General features: G+C 33.1%; 2 protein-coding genes across 3 annotated transcripts in view; both read left to right on the plus strand.

Annotated features, from left to right (window-relative positions):
- The first annotated feature begins 725 nt into the window (after positions 1–725).
- On the plus strand, positions 726–7005 carry LOC145328648 (methylcrotonoyl-CoA carboxylase subunit alpha, mitochondrial-like). Of its 2 annotated transcripts, none has more exons than XR_013882531.1 (9): positions 726–2089; positions 2317–2447; positions 3388–3471; positions 4410–4481; positions 4834–4947; positions 5308–5469; positions 5859–5923; positions 6155–6276; positions 6865–7005. XR_013882531.1 is itself a non-coding variant. In XM_080172419.1 (9 exons), the coding sequence occupies exons 2-8, from the start codon at positions 2361–2363 to the stop codon at positions 6261–6263; spliced, it is 702 nt and encodes a 233-aa protein (XP_080028545.1). In that variant the 5' UTR covers positions 726–2089; positions 2317–2360; the 3' UTR covers positions 6264–6276; positions 6865–7005. The 2 variants fall into 2 exon arrangements, 1 of the variants encoding a protein (XP_080028545.1); XM_080172419.1 differs by having other exon boundaries at positions 5859–5943; positions 6166–6276.
- A 2170-nt stretch (positions 7006–9175) lies between these two features.
- LOC145328647 (uncharacterized) overlaps positions 9176–16707 on the plus strand; it is an 80481-nt gene continuing 72949 nt past the window's right edge. Inside the window, exon 1 of the mRNA XM_080172418.1 lies at positions 9176–9474. The gene's annotated coding sequence lies outside the window, so the exon portion shown is untranslated. The remainder of the gene's footprint in view (positions 9475–16707) is intronic.

Below are 16707 nucleotides of genomic sequence, written 5' to 3' on the forward strand. Positions count from 1 at the left end.
ATTTTGTTTGTCATTATTAGCCCAGGTTCTACGAAATACCAGAAAAAAACAGTCGTTTTACCAGAAAAGTGGTAAAGCTGGTCAACCTGGTAAAATATACCAGTTTCGTGGTAAATTTTACCAGCAAAAATTTTAGCCAAAAAATTAGTCAAATTTTACCATTTTTTTTGTAAAATTTGACGAAACAAAAAAACCCGTTTTTTGTGTTTTAAATTAAAAACAGCTCTTCATAATCAGTTGTAGTACTTTAAAATAATGACTTCTATACAATGAAGCCTAAATTTAAATTTTTTTTTTTTTTTTTAATTTTACCACTTTTGGAAGTTTTACCAAAAATGTGGTCAATTTTACAACTCTATTTTTCAGGTTAAGTCCGAATTTTCGGACTTAGACAAAAAAACGCAATTTGGTCAATTTTTACCAAAAAGTTAGTAAAATTTGACAAGGTATTTTTTTAGGCTAAGTCCAGATTTTTGGACTCTGACAAAAAAAATGAACTTGGTAAAATTTGACCAACTTTTTGGTAAAAATTGACAAGGTAAATTTTTAGGCTAAGTCCAGATTTTTGGACTTTGCCAAAAAAAAAAACATGGTAAAATTTGACCAACTTTTTGGTAAAAATTGACAAGGTAAATTTTTAGGCTAAGTCCAGATTTTTGGACTTTGCCAAAAAAAAAAACTTGGTAAAATTTGACCAACTTTTTGGTAAAAATTGACAAGGTAAATTTTTAGGCTAAGTCCAGATTTTTGGACTTTAACAAAAAAAAAAACTTGGTAAAATTTGACCAACTTTTTGGTAAAAATTTTTACTTTTTATTGAATTTTTTCGCATAAAAGAAGCTAACTTTTTTTTAAAACCTTGAAAATTATTTCATCATTTCTTTTAAAACATCCTCCCGCATCGTCAAAAATATATCAAATTTAATATTTACTTATTTGAGCTAGCTTCATACGAATTAAAATTAAAAGAAAAAAAATCCAGGTCTGTGTGTTTACGCAGATGTGCCGTGTGCATTTGAATTTATCGATTTTTCATCTTTAATATAAATATAAGCTTTCGTATATTCCCCTGAATGTTTCTAAAAGAAAGACAGAGATTTCGAATTATAGAGTAATTTCGCTACAAAACTTATATTTTTAAGTTTTGAAATTTATGGCACCTCTGTGCACGCATGCGCACTATTGATAAGCTTATGATTATTTGAATATAGAGTGCCAAAAATAATTATTAGTTTTGATTCAATTTAATCAAATATTTTGAATCAAGAAGTAAATTACTACTCAATTTTCTCTAAATATTTAAATTTGTAGAATTTACAATTTGTTTGGAAGATTTTTTTTAAGCAAGATGTTTAAAAATGTGGCAAAATTGTGGAACAACAATGTTTCATGATTTCTATATTTATGTTGTCTTTGCCAACCGGAAATACCACCGAGATGGGTTTTTAAAAGATGAATGCCACATTTTTTCGGCGTTTTTTAGACATTAATTGATTGAACGTTGACGATAGAATTTCAAACAGAGTATATAACATAAAAATACTGAATTTTAAATTATTTTTTTAGCAATTTTTCTAATGTCTAACACAGCTCTAAAAAGATGCATTAATTAATATGCAGCAAAAATGGATTGAAGATAATCTTTTTTTTTCTATGAAGGCCGTACCATCAAAAGCGAAATAATTAAATAAATCATTGTATACTCTTTTAGATTTCGCGAATGTCGCGCTTGTTATTCATAGCGTAAAAAATGTCGAAAAAACGCGGCAATATCTTTTAAGAACCCGGCCGGAAATAGATTCTATATGGTTAACAACTATATATATATTTAAATATTTTTTTTTAATATTGAATGCACTATATTTTTTTATATTCTATCGAATATATATTTTATATGTCATTACAAAACTATATTACATTTAATATTAACATTAAAAAAAAAAACATCAATTTAAACTTTCGTAACCCTGTAATTAGGTATTGGCGTTGGAAGTACAGTTCACCACGGTCCACGCTTGGGCTAGCATCACTCACCAGCATGGCTCTGCCTAGGCTTATAATGAGAAAGGCCAGGGTATTATTATTACAGGTATTGTGTCTTTAAAGGGACTGTGAACGTAAATTTTTCTCATCTTAATATCAAATCTTAACATTATCTTATTCATAATATCTCACAGATAGAGCAAAACGCGCTTTTGTTTGCTTAAAAAACGGCTTTTTCCGACGATTTTTATTTGTTTCCTAAAGTGGCACCTCCGCCCCAACCCTTCCTTTGTTACCTACATTTTATTGTGTTTTAGTCAAAATTTATTATAGGTATTAAAACTGTGGCAGTTTACAGTGACAGCGACAGAAACTCTATGCATGTAGCCATGGCGGACGAAGCTGTTAGAATTGGTCCAGCTGCCTCACAACAGAGCTATCTCAGGGGAGATACTATTTTAAAGGTATATTATACCAGAGAGAGGAGATACTGTTTATTAAACTAGTGCCAAAAGTTTTATAATTACGTTTACATTTTCGTTGGTTTACAACTTTCGACATCAGGACTTTAGTGAATTTTGATTGGTTAGCTCAATAGGATGAGTGTTCGAACGTTTCAACCACTAATATTAATCCAAGGGGTAATTTTGTTAATCATCATTGAGGATTTACATCAATTTATCGACCATTGTTTTGTCTTATCCCTTTATATCTCTGACATTATACTGTTAGGTATTAGTTTTAGATGGACATTACAAGAATTGATTGATTAAAATAATCCTTAAATAAAAGTAACAGGATGTTTGTTTGTCTTCGTTTGTAGCGAAATATCTAGCGTACGTACACGTCTCTCCTCTACATTGAAGCTTATTGTATGTCTCGGAAAGGTTTTAATTTATACATGGATTTTTTTATAGGCCTAAGAAAAATTACCCCAAAAATTTTATTTTTTAAAAACTTTGAAAAATTAAAATTCAAGGTAGTGGGTCGGCTCTTTCCCAGCCCCCCCCCCCTCCCCACACCTTTCACATTGCAAAAAAATGGGTGTTGTTTTTTGCTTAATGGTGTGATTGATAATTTAAATTGAAACTTGGAAGAATCTACCTATTAAGATTTAGAATAACTCTTATATGCATCATCCTATTATATAAAGCAGTAAGACTTTTTTTCTAAATAACTACTGATCCGATTGGGTTCTCTATTTTAGGTAGGCATCACATAGGTCCTGAGTTGGTTTTATTCTATTTTCTGATCATATTTAAGCCTTAAGATGGATTTTTTACTTTTTCTATTGAAACTAAAATAAAAAAATGTTGGGATCTATTTCAACTCACCACTAACTCAAGTGCCCCTAGAGGCCTCTAGGGGCTTAGTTACTATTGACCATACACTGTATTATCTTAGGTTGCGGCGGAAACCGGCTCCGATGCTGTACATCCTGGCTATGGATTTCTCTCCGAGAATGTCGAGTTTGCTAATCTTTGCCAGGTAAATGCAGGGAGGGAGGGGACAATGGGCTGTTAACTACACGTGTCCCCAAACTTTTATAATAACGTATTCTTATTCGTTGGCTTAACAACTTTGGGGATTAAGTGATCTCTGATTGGTTGGTACATTAAGTTGAGTGTCCAAACGTATCAACCACAAAAGGTAATCTATGTAAGGGGTAATTTTGTGTATCATCAATGGGGTTGTACATGTACAGTACATCAATTTGTCGACCATTGTCTTATCCCTTAAGATTCTTGGGTAAATGGATATATTATTACCTGGATGTTACACCAGTTTTTCATGTACTCTAATAAAGCGGTACTCACAGCGGGCTAAAATAAAGATACACCCTTATTCCTCCCTTACAACACCCCCTTACCTCCTTCTGGGTAAACGAACTGACCAATATATGAAGTCCATGTTAGGAACCTAAATTCATGACAACAAATTTCCATGATATGTCATTAATAATATCCACGTGTATTTTATATCCCTGGACAGGTAATATTTTCCATTTGACTGCAGGGAGGGAGTGGATATTAGACTGGAAGTTATACTGGTACCCAAAGTTTTATAAGCACGTTAGCTCACAACTTTAAATCTTGATTGGTTCATTCAAACTAGCAGTGTCTGAACTAATCTAAGGTGTTGTTTTGTTCAATATATTTGGGGATTTATATATGTATATTTCGTTCATTATCTTGTCCACGGTCATTAGTGTGAGGAATGGGGTTGACAACACACCCCTTAAAATTAAAATTATGTAGATTCCCCCCCCCCCGTTTTTTAAAAACCTCTGAGATTACATCCCTTCCCGTAAAAACCCTGTGCACGCCACTGTACTGCTTACGTTTTTTTCTGGTTAATTTCAAGAATGTAATATTATATTAATAAGAATGATACCTACCTTTTAATTTAATTTTTTTTTTTATCAGGAGAAAGGAGTTATATTTGTTGGTCCACCGTCCACTGCCATTAGAGATATGGGTATCAAGTCTACATCTAAGGTAAATGATAGAGTAGCTACTCAGGAACTTATTTTGGTTGATTTCAAGTAGAAAGAAATAACACTCTATACTATACCGGAGTAACAGGATGTCTGTTCATTTGTCCTCTACGATCTCAATCTTCTGGTCTTCCATAATTTTCAGGGAATGTTTATGCTGTTTTTTTGGCGGGGGGGGGGGGGGGGGGGTATGACACCGCTTCTTGGAAAAATGACCTCGAATATTTTCATTGGTAAAAACCCTCCAACCATCCTCTTTTAAGACGAAACACAAGTAGGCTCTAGGAAAAGCAACTGTGTATTTAAAAGAAGTCTGTCGTTACAATTTTTCTAATATTTAACCTGTTTTTTAGATGATCATGGAAGCCGCTAACGTACCTGTAATCCACGGTTACCACGGAGAGGACCAGAGCCTGGACACCTTGAAGGCGGAGGCAGACAAGATCGGGTTCCCTGTTATGATCAAGGTGGGAACAAGGACAAGTATGTCCACATGTACCGCAATAAAATAGTAAATAATATAAATATAAAACAGGATGTTTAATATGGACAATGACATAATATATTTCAACTTCAAGGCTCGATTATAACATTATACCTTAGGTATAATTCTGGGAATCAATGTTAAAAAAAAAAGGAATATGTAAGTTATATAAATTATATATATGTATGTAAAGAAATGTAGTGTTATATTTTTCTACCATTGTGTAATGATATATAGTACAGTCAGACGGAGTGACGGCATACCTTATTGTAGAGTAGCTGCTAAATTTTATATTGTTTTTATTTTTCTACCTGTGGAAAACTGTTATTTGATATTGTCATAGGCTGTCCGCGGAGGGGGTGGCAAGGGTATGAGGATTGCCATGACCGCTGGCGAGTTCGAGGCCCAGCTGGAGTCTGCCAAGCGCGAGGCGATGAAGTCCTTCGGTGACGAAGTGATGCTCCTGGAGAAGTTTGTTGTTGACCCCAGACACGTAGAAGTTCAGGTCAGTTTTGTTCCAGGGGAAATTATCAGGAACGCATGGGCTTTTTATTTCACTAGTCCCCAAAGTGTTATAATAACGTTTCCTTATTCGTTTGCTTAACAACCTTTGAGACTTTTATTTAATTTTAATTGGTTGCTTCATTATGTTGATTGCTAAAACGTTTCTACCACTAATTGTAATCTTCAGAAGGGGCAATTTTGTGTATCATCATTGGGGATGTATATCAATTTATCGGCCATTGTCTTATCCCTTTATATCCCTGGGAAATTATACTTGATTAATGCCTATGGAGAGAGATGGTTGATTTAAAACGTAGTTAGACATTTGTATAAAGTTCCAAACATTCTTACTGCCTTGCTAAAATCTTCTAACAACCTATCTCTATTTAGGATGTACCCAAGCCTGGTTTTCACTGCCTACCCCAGCGGGCTGCCTTGCTAAAATCTGTGCTCAACTTCTTAAAGAAGGCTATTCAGGAATGGGTTATTAAATGATTTAAGACGAAGTAAAATATTGTTTAAGTTAAAAAAAACATTGTACTAAAATAATTTACGTTTCTGTAGACTTGATTAATCAACCATTCAAAATTCAATAAAAGTCCCTAGAGTTGTTAAAGCAACGAAGAAGAAAATAAAGCTTTGGGGACTAGTGTAATAAACAGTCCACTTCCTTCCTTCATTTAATCCTCCATAACTTAGGACCCCGCGTTCCACGACTCCATACGCCACGTGAAGCATATAATCAGTAATGCCGAGTACTATCCTGTTCTTGTTAGCCACGGATGTTGTTACTGATTATGTTTTCCAGGTAAGCTTTCCCTTTATTTTTTCTCGTTCTGCGTTTTCAAAGATGTTTAGTTAGATAAGTTTGCTGATTTTTTTGCCACGTGTCAAGATGCCTGTAGGAAATGAATGAGGGGGGAGAGGGGGAGTCGAACCTACACACTTTTATTTTTGCTTTCAAAAGAAAAAATTTAGGTGTGAGAGTAAGGGGGGGGGGGAAGTTCTGACACATTTGCGTAAACAGCGAGTATAGGCTTTATCTTTGGGACGGACGGACGGACGGACGGACGGACAGACATCGTTCTACTTTGTATTATAGATTAGATATTTAGTAGGGAGGGATGGGACATTGGGCTGTAAATTACACTAGCCCCCAAAGTTTTCAAATAACATTTTCTTATTCTTTGGCCTAACAACCTTGGGTACTTTTATTGATTTTTTATTGGTTGGTTCATTAAGTTGAGTGTCCTAACATTTCAATCACTTATTGTAATCTACAGAAGGGGTAACGATGTGTATCATCATTAGAGATGAACATCAATTTATCAGCCATTGTCTTATCCCTTTATATCCCTGTACTTATCTAATTAACTAATGAGCAATTTTATTCCAGGTTGAATATCAGTGATACGAGGTCGAATGGGGCCGGTGCCCAGCAAATCCAGGAGGTTGCGCAACAGTTTTCTTCGGCCAGAGCAGTAGAATCAAGAAAAATATGTTTAAGTGTTTCAATCAATAAAGATAAAAATGAAAACAATTTTTTTTTTATTTTTGCGATTTGTGTACAAGCGATGTTTTTCTATAATTAAGGTCGTTTTTTACCACTTTCTCGTGATTTTTACCACCCGTTTTTACCACAATTTTTGGTAAATTTTTACCATATTTACCCTATTTCTGGTAAAATTTTACCAATTTAGGGCAAAAATATTACCAGGTGTTGAACAGTTTTACCACTTTTTCGGTAAAATCTTACAGAAATTTGCGGTAAATTTTACCAAAAAAGTGGTAAAAATTGGTCAAAATCTGGTATAAATTTGCGTCCTAAAATGGTAATATTTTACCGGAAATCTGGTAAAATTTTACCGATAATTGTGGTAAAAATCGATGGTAAAAAGCGTCTCGCTATACCACAAAAAGTGTTTTTACCACGGTTACGGTAAAATTTTACCACCTTTTAAATCGTATAGGCTGGTAAAATTTTACCATAAAAGTGGTAAAAACTAGGTTTTTTTATGGTATTAATTCCGTCCTGGGAGGAATGTACAATACATCAATTTATCGTCTATTGTCTTATTCTTCAAGATAGAAGTACTATGTATGTATATACAAATTTACTTATAATCTTTTTATTTCAACATAAGTATGGATTAAAATTAAAGGTTTGGAAATCTATCTATCTATCTATCTATCTATCTATCTATCTATCTATCTATCTATCTATCTATCTATCTATCTATCTATCTATCTATCTATCTATCTATCTATCTATCTATCTATCTATCTATCTATCTATCTATCTATCTATCTATCTATCTATCTATCTATCTATCTATCTATCTATCTATCTATCTATCTATCTATCTATCTATCTATCTATCTATCTATCTATCTATCTATCTATCTATCTATCTATCTATCTATCTATCTATCTATCTATCTATCTATCTATCTATCTATCTATCTATCTATCTATCTATCTATCTATCTATCTATCTATCTATCTATCTATCTATCTATCTATCTATCTATCTATCTATCTATCTATCTATCTATCTATCTATCTATCTATCTATCTATCTATCTATCTATCTATCTATCTATCTATCTATCTATCTATCTATCTATCTATCTATCTATCTATCTATCTATCTATCTATCTATCTATCTATCTATCTATCTATCTATCTATCTATCTATCTATCTATCTATCTATCTATCTATCTATCTATCTATCTACGGAATAAAGAAAACATTGCACTATAAGCTGGTGTATGTAAAACCGTTACAAATCCCCCTCTCAAATAAACAAACTTTACCCTCAACCAATGAGAATCGACCTTACCATCTCTTGGCCAATCACAGTGCGAGAATGAAAAGTTTCCCCCTAACTACCCTTTCCCTTTCTGAGTGACGCAAGAGTCAAGGCGCTATATTGTGTTTGTTGCAAGAAAATCCGCGAAAAAGGGTGAGTTGCGAGAAAATGCGGGAAATTGAATGGGAGAAGGGTGGAGAAGAGGGAAGTGGGGTAAACAAAAGAACCATAATTGTGACGTCACACGGTGTAGGCAGAGCGCTTTTAGCCCCCAATAATCATCTTTTTTGGCGATACCCGTTTTATATTTTCTCTTTACCGCCACAAAAGCATGTTTTTCCCCTAAAAATACTTTATTAAATATCTTAGGCAAATGAAAATCATAAATATAAGATTTTAAACCAGAAATTGAAAATTAAAGTATATCTAAATCGAATATGATTTTTATTATCAAATATACTCTTTATTACACTTACAATATCACTCGCTCTATCTCTCTCTCTCTTTCTTTCTTTTTCTCCCTCTCTCTTTTATTCTCTGACTGTTAAGGCACCTCTCAAATATTTTCTTACATTCTTGAACAATCCCGGAGGTTAAGGAGGTGGGGTAATTTCCCCCCCCCCCCCTCCTCAAACCCCTTTCTCTTTCTTTATTTCGTATACTCTATAATAATGTTTTTTCCTTACATTCCAAAACCTCTTTAGAGTTAAAAGGGGGGCAATTTATTACCCCCCCCCCCCCCTCGAACGCCTCCAATCCGACCCCGTCGGGGTAAACTACCCCCCACACCTCCCTCCTTGTCCCACCCTGCCATGCATCGAATTCTGATTAATTTTCTATATTCTTGGACTTTGAAGCTGTATCTACACTACACACAGAGTGTGGCTATAATCTGCTCTGGCTAGTCAGTGCAGGATTATCCTACCATTACCTAGAAAAAAAGAAAAGACAGTAAAAGAGAAAAAGGAGAAAGGAAAGAGAAAGAAAGAGAGAGAGAAAGGGCAACACAGAATTTAGTGAATTATATTTGTGTTAACGGATTAAATTTACTTAACCTTGGGTAAAGTGCAGACAAAGATAATCCTAATCCAGCTAATCCCTGCTCAGAGGTGATCCCTCTATCCCTGCGGGCTTCCCCCCCACCCTCTCCCTCTCCACACACACACTCAGCATAAGCACTGCAAGTCTCAAGTAAGTACGCTTTTTAAATCCTCTTAAAAAGTATTTTTTTAATCGCCAAAAATGACTTAAATATTATTGAATACTTATATAATAAAGTTAATCACTACATCAACATATAGTGCATTTGTATTGTTATTTAAATAATGAATAATATGTCAGTAGTTATCACTTTAAATCATTGTCTTATAGTTTTTAAAAAATTAAATCTAACGTCGATAATATTTTTTTGTTTTGTTGTTATTTTCTTAAAATCGATATAAATAATTATTACACATTGATGTTGTACCAGATTTTTATGTACTCTGATAAAGTAATGATTGCAGCTGGCTAAATTAATTATATCCACCCTCTTTACCCCATCCCCACCCCTCCTACGGGATAAACGAATTGACCAATAAATAATTTCCATGTTGGCAACCTAAATTGACGACAATTTTTCCTCTGTTATGATATCTTCATTTATTGTACATCCATACATAAGATTGTAGCGATGTAATAAGATACACATGATATTTGTAATATGTCAGCCATTACCACTCTTATTTAATGCCGTATAGTCGACATAAACCATTTAAATATAGAAATTAACAATTAATACTCTTTCTAGATTAATAATTTTAATCAATTTATACTTACATGTTTACATATTTACTTTTCATAATAAATACTTGGATGTACTCTGATGAAGTGAAGCTCGCAGCTGGAAAAAATAACGATATCCCTCATCCACCCCCAATCCCATCTCCTCCCCTCATAGTAAAATGTGATTTTATTATATGATTCCCTTGAAAAATTTTCTGCATTACTGATTATAATAAATCTATAATTTTTAACATTTTCGCTAATTATTGAAGTCGATGTTTATTTATTATTATCACTGCTACGCTACTTAATGGTCAGGTCAGTATCATCCTTGTTATATTTGCATTTATAAGTTATCATAAATACTTACTTTCATAAGTTATTGTGAATACTTACTTTAATACTTTATATTTTAATCTTTGATTGTAAGATTTCACAATAATATTTTGACTATTAAAGTTAGAATATTGAACATATTTTAGTTCACTTAACAATACTAGAGGCTACGCCCCCAGAGGCCTATGATGGCTCTTGAGTGAAGAGGGGTAAGTCCACCCTAAACATTTGCATTTTAAAAAGAATTTTTCTTTAAAAATTAGGGGTTTTAATTCTTTCCTGGGAGCGATTTTCTTTGGGTGGGTTAAGGTCCCATCCCATAAAATATTTATAAACCTTCATTGGACCTATACAAAGCTTCACTGTAAAGTAAACCATATCAGTCCAGTGGTTTGCGAGATTTCAAGCAGATACACAGACAGACATCCTTTTATTTTTCTATAAGGATATATGAATAGAAATATATAGAAATTTGCTACATTTTGTCAACAAAATTAATTTCTAATAAAATTAATTTTTAAATAAAAGAAATTTATTTTAACTTCACTACTATTAATTGTAAGATTTCAAAATATACCTTTCTTCTCCGAACTAAAAAGGACTAAATTTAGGGCTTAATCCTATTTTTATACAAATATTATTTATGTAAGGATAATATATTTAATTATTTATTTTCGATTTATATTAATTCAATTTTATGATTTTATAACTTACATTTTAGTTATGTATAAGTTTTTAATAAAATTATCTCATAACGATATTAAAGTTAATTTTACTGGTACCCAAAGTTTTCTAGGCCCAATCTCTCATTCATTGGAAAAAATCTATTTTTTAGATTTTATTACTAGCAGTGTCCAAACTTTTTAACTAATGATTTTAATCTACAGAAGGGGTAATTTGATTAACATAATTGGGAGTGAACATGAATTTATCTTCCTAAATCTTAAGGTACCTAAAAATTATGGTTTGGGGGCGAGGGGTAATTTTTGACCATTTTTCCCATGGATAGAGAAGATATTCAAGTTTTAACAAGAACAATTGTGTTTGGAAGTATCGTAGCAATACCTAAATAATAAACATAATAATTCTTTTCAAAATGAACAGTCAGACGGTGTTTTCCTTTAAAGTGCCTTGTTAGACATAGAAACCCCTGACAATATTTTTGAAACTAATTAAGATAAGAGGGTTTATTATTTTAGGTCAAGTTAGGTTAGACTATGTTGAGTACTAGGTAACCCCGCAGGGTAAGGGTTCCCCCCTAGGGTTAGGCATAGAAAACCCTCTCCCCATTGTTTACAATTAACTTCAAAAATAGTAAAGGCGGGGTTTGGTGCTCGACATGCACTTTGAGGGAAAACACCCATGAAGACAAACTGATATATCCTAGGTATAGAGCAGCTGTGCTATTTTTTAAGTTTAGGACATATGTAGTGTCAATGATGTCTTTTCATGTTCAATGTAAATTTGCTATTATAATCTGTACAGCGTAGCTTTCATTCAATTGTAGAGTATAACTCTATCAGGGATCTTTAGGTTTAAGACAATAGTCGATAAATGTACGATGTACGATGTAAACCTACAATCATAAAAAAATAATAAGAATCCACAGAGCTTTTAATCCAACAAATAGGAAATGATGTTTATAATATGTTAGGTAACAGTATAATTTACAATCCAACATCCCCTCCCTCCCTGATGCAGTGTTTGAACAGTATTATAGACTTACAAGTCTTAAGGATAAAGGTTATGTTATTAAAGGTCGATTGTTTGGTGATTTTCATTAGTCTACGGTTAAAAAACGGTTTTATTACTAGCCAGTAGCTGCGCTACTTATAGACATAACAACCATTGTTATAGTTGTTATAGTAAATTGACCAACGCCTTTTGTTATTAACACTCAATATAACAAGTCTAATATTTGAAAAGTTTGAAAAGGAGGGAGAGGATATTAAAGAGTAAATTTTACTGGCACTGAAAGTCTTATAAACACTCTCTCTCATTTGTTGGCTTCCAAACTTTTAATGGTTCTTGATTGGTTGGTTCAACATACCAGTGTACATTCTTTTCCACCAATAACTTGCAACATTAGCAAGACTTTTTATACTAATGATGTTTATGTTTAATAGAAAAGCTGCTCTATAGGTAAACATGTTTGTCTGTCCGTCTGTCTTCAGTATTAACGAGGAATTTAGATTTTTTCGTCTCTTATTTCAGATAGACAGCTGAATTTTTTTGTTAAGATTTCCTAAACCAAGTAGCATCCAGTACATAGTTTACATTGTCCGTTGGTCTGTCGGTCAAGCGTTCTTTTAGTCTCTTATAGTCCCTCTTTATTTATGACCACTTAATAACTCACTTTGTCCATTTGTCCATTCATGATTTTTTTGTGCTACGCTTTTTATTGATATTGTCATCCTTGTTGGTTTTCCTTTCCCACAAATCTAGAATTCAGAAGAAGTTTGGAAAATATTTGAAATCTTAAGAAATAATTTGACACCTTCACCTTCTCTATACACAGTACAGGGAAGGAGGGAGGGGATATTGGACTGTAAAACATTCTGGTTCTCAAAGTTTTCTCGTGGGATTGAAATGTTTGAGAACTTTTGGTTGGTTCCAAGTAGCAGTGATGATATTGTTCATCATTATTAGGGATGTTCATCAATTTATTTATATTGTCTTATCCCTTGAGATTCCTGGTTAAATAGGACAATTATGCCCATAAGTAGCATACAAGTGTAGCAACTCCATAATTTCAACTGGAAAGGTACGCACGTCCATTTTATCATAAGACAAACATCATGCATTAAATGATAGTTTAAAAGTATTAAAAAAATTTTATAATTGCTTTGAAACCAACTGATATTTGGTGGATTAGAAGTATAACTGGTTCTCAGCCGTACTCAAAAATCACGTATAGCATCGTATTACAGACAGTTTTGTTATCCTATAATTTTCCATTTTTATATCCGTGGAAAGCTGTCTATAAAACGATGCGATAAATAAAATAAGTGTTATCACTAGTTCAGTTGTCTGTTGTGTTAGGCTTAATTTTTATGCATTTTGTCATTCTTGTTGAAGAAACTATTTCCCTAATAAATTTGACACCACCTTATTTTTAATCTTTTGGTTTGGGTTTTCATATTAAAAGTAACAAAACTCATGGATCTTAAGGGATAAGACAATGGATGATAACTTAAAGTACATTTTAAATGATGATAAACAAAAATATTCCTTTTGTAGATCCAACTTTTTTGTAGAAAATTCTAATCGCTGCTAGTTTAAGTAACCAATCAGATTTTAAACACAGAGATAACCAAAGCAAAATACAAATAGTTAATTATCGCATCGTATTATAAGATTTAAACCTGTTTTGTTAGCCCCAAATGACTTAAGGCCCGGGCAAACATAACTGGTATTAATTTTATGAATTTTATTTACTATTCGTGGAAAATTGTCTGTGAAACTATGCTATTCATGTTTTTTCAGTATAGCTGAAAACTGGTTCTAATTCACTGGATATAAATCGGTTTCGAAGATATACTGGAAAAATAATATTGTCCGCATATATTTACCAGCAGTTCTCAACCGTGAATAAAAACCATGTCTTTCTTTCAAATTGCAACATAGAAGACACATTTAAGAAAAAAAAGGGATCTTGGACAAAGTAGCTTCAGACAAAGTAGCTTCGGACAAAGTAGCTTCGGACAAAGTAGCTTCAGGACAAAGTAGCTTCAGGACATTTACTTAAGAAAAGTAGCTTCCTAAGAAAAATAGTCTCCAATAAGGCCGCAGCGCTCGGCCCCCTGGCCTGCCTAGCCGCGGGCGCTCGGCCCCCTAGCCTATAACCTAACCTAACCTAACCTAGCCTCAGAACATTTATTTAAGAACAAGGATGACAACATCCATAAAAGCGAAGCTCTGAAACGGTAGGACAAATGGACATTAACACTTGTGTAATGTCAGAACTGAATAATCAGAATACGAATGTATAAGAGTCAAAGTAAAATTGTAAGTAAATTTGTTGAAAAACTGCTTGATACAGGATAATGATTATGGACATACTTACATTTTTAGGACTTGATTATAGAGTTGCTTCGCTTATAATATTGTACTTTGTTGTCCCAGGAATCAGTATATCAAAAATCAGACCAATCAAATAATTAGGTCACATACAAATTTGTTGTTAAAAATGTAAAAAAAATCAACATGTTTAAAATGGACGTACGGACATTCTGGTAATGATTATAGAGTTGCTACGCTTTCTAACTCGTGCCTAACTATTACAGGAATCACCATGCAAAATTTGAAATCGATAGGACAATTCTAACATGCCTAAATTAACAAAAAAATATTTAAAAAAGTAAAAAAATCAACATGTTTAAAATGGACGTACGGACATTTTGGTTTTGATTATAAAGTTGCTACGCTTTCTAAATCGTACCTAACTACTATAGGAATCACCATGCAAAATTTGAAATCGATAGGATAATTCAAACATGTCTAAATTAACGAAAAAAGCTATCCGTTACGGACGGACGTACGGACGGACCGACCCTAATTATAGAAAAGCTTCGCTTTTAAAAATATCATCAACTGATAATACATAGGTGGATTAGAATTTCGTGGATTTTTGCAAAAAGTGGTTGATAGATTTTCACAAATTTTGATATTGTTAAATATTATTAAATAGAGGGCCGAGCGCCCGCGGCTAGGCAGGCCAGGGGGCCGAGCGCTGTGGCCATGACCTTTATTAACAGTGGAGGCTACTTTCCTTAGGAGGCTACTTTGTGCGGAAGCTACTTTGTCCTGAAGCTACTTTGTCCTGAAGCTACTTTGTCCGAAGCTCCTTTGTCTGAAGCTACTTTGTCCGAAGCTACTTTGTCAAGATCCAATAAAAGAACAAATGACTCAAATACAGTAAAATGAAGAGAAAAAAAATTTGAACAATTTATTACTATTTTTGTGTTTAGATATTAAAGTAAAATATTAGATAGGGAAGGGGAAGAATTACTGACTGTTCCCAACCCGTGGACCATGTGCCGACTTTTAATTGGGTCTTTGAATATCATAGGAAATATTAAAACAGCCAAGCCGCTAAAAACCTAGACTATACTTCTATACTTATACATTTATTTAGTAATTTTTTTTCGTGTCAATTTATTTGTGGTTATTTTCATTCAATAAGTTTGGAATTTTATAATCTGTCAAAAAAGAAAGAAATAAAAAAATCAATTTGTTGGTTTAACTATCGGTTATTTTGTCGTACTTACCTTAGTTATAGAGAAGCTGCTGAGTTTAGAATTATAAAATATTTGTATAAATGTTGACAAAAAGGCCAATTTTCTTCTTTTCATGCCATCTCGTTGGTCGACCGTAAAAAAATACTTTATCCCCCCCCCCCCCCTTTTTTTACAAATTTTTAGCACTTTCCCAATTATTTAATATGACCCCCTCATATAATCAAAAATGAATTTATTTATTTCCACTCGTGACATTTATAAAAAGAGTAAAGGGAATGCATTAGCCTATAAACAGTTTTGACTTGCTGAGAACGGTCATGTTATCAAATGGTCTGTTGGGTGTTGCTTTATCTGCCACCCCTCTAGATGTATAAACAAAAAGACCCAGGTATAATAAGGGATTAGACAATGAATGATAAACTAAATTACCCCTTCTGAATCTCAAAATTATTTAGAAAAGTGTTTGGACACTGAATGTTTAGACCAACAAATCAAGATTAAGTTAAGTACCTCACATTATGCAGCCAAAGAATGAGACATTATTAAAATAAAACTTTGGGTATCTGTATAATTTACAATCAATAATCACCACCCTCTCTAAGAATACTCTTTAGCTATCCTTGATGTTTGTCCTATTTTACAGTGTCATGTGCAATAGCCTAACCTTAAGAGGATGGTGGGTTCAATATTACAACCAAAAGAAATTATCCAATTTATAGAATTTAATGTTCCGAAAAAAAGTAAAAGGTCTAAATCATTTTTATTGAATTCAACAGGTTAAAGGAGTCAAAATAGTTTGGAAATCACCTCCGCTTATTGTAATAATTTCAATTTATTTCTTATTTTTGCAACTCAATAGCAAATTTATTAAAGAGGAAATGACGAGAAATGTTAAGGGATAAGACAATGGCCGATATACTGATGCACTTTCCATTGCTGATAGATCAAATTACCCTCTATGTAAATAAAAGTGATTGGTTGATAAAATTGGACACTGCTTCATAATTTAGTAAAAGTATCTCAAGTTTTTTAGTTTGCGACTGAAGGAATGTGTTTATATAAAACTTTGGGTACCAGTAAAATT

This window comes from Acartia tonsa, chromosome 9 (genome assembly GCF_053477335.1).
Source record: "Acartia tonsa isolate MP-2025a chromosome 9, ASM5347733v1, whole genome shotgun sequence".
Taxonomy (NCBI): Eukaryota; Metazoa; Arthropoda; class Copepoda; order Calanoida; family Acartiidae; genus Acartia; species Acartia tonsa.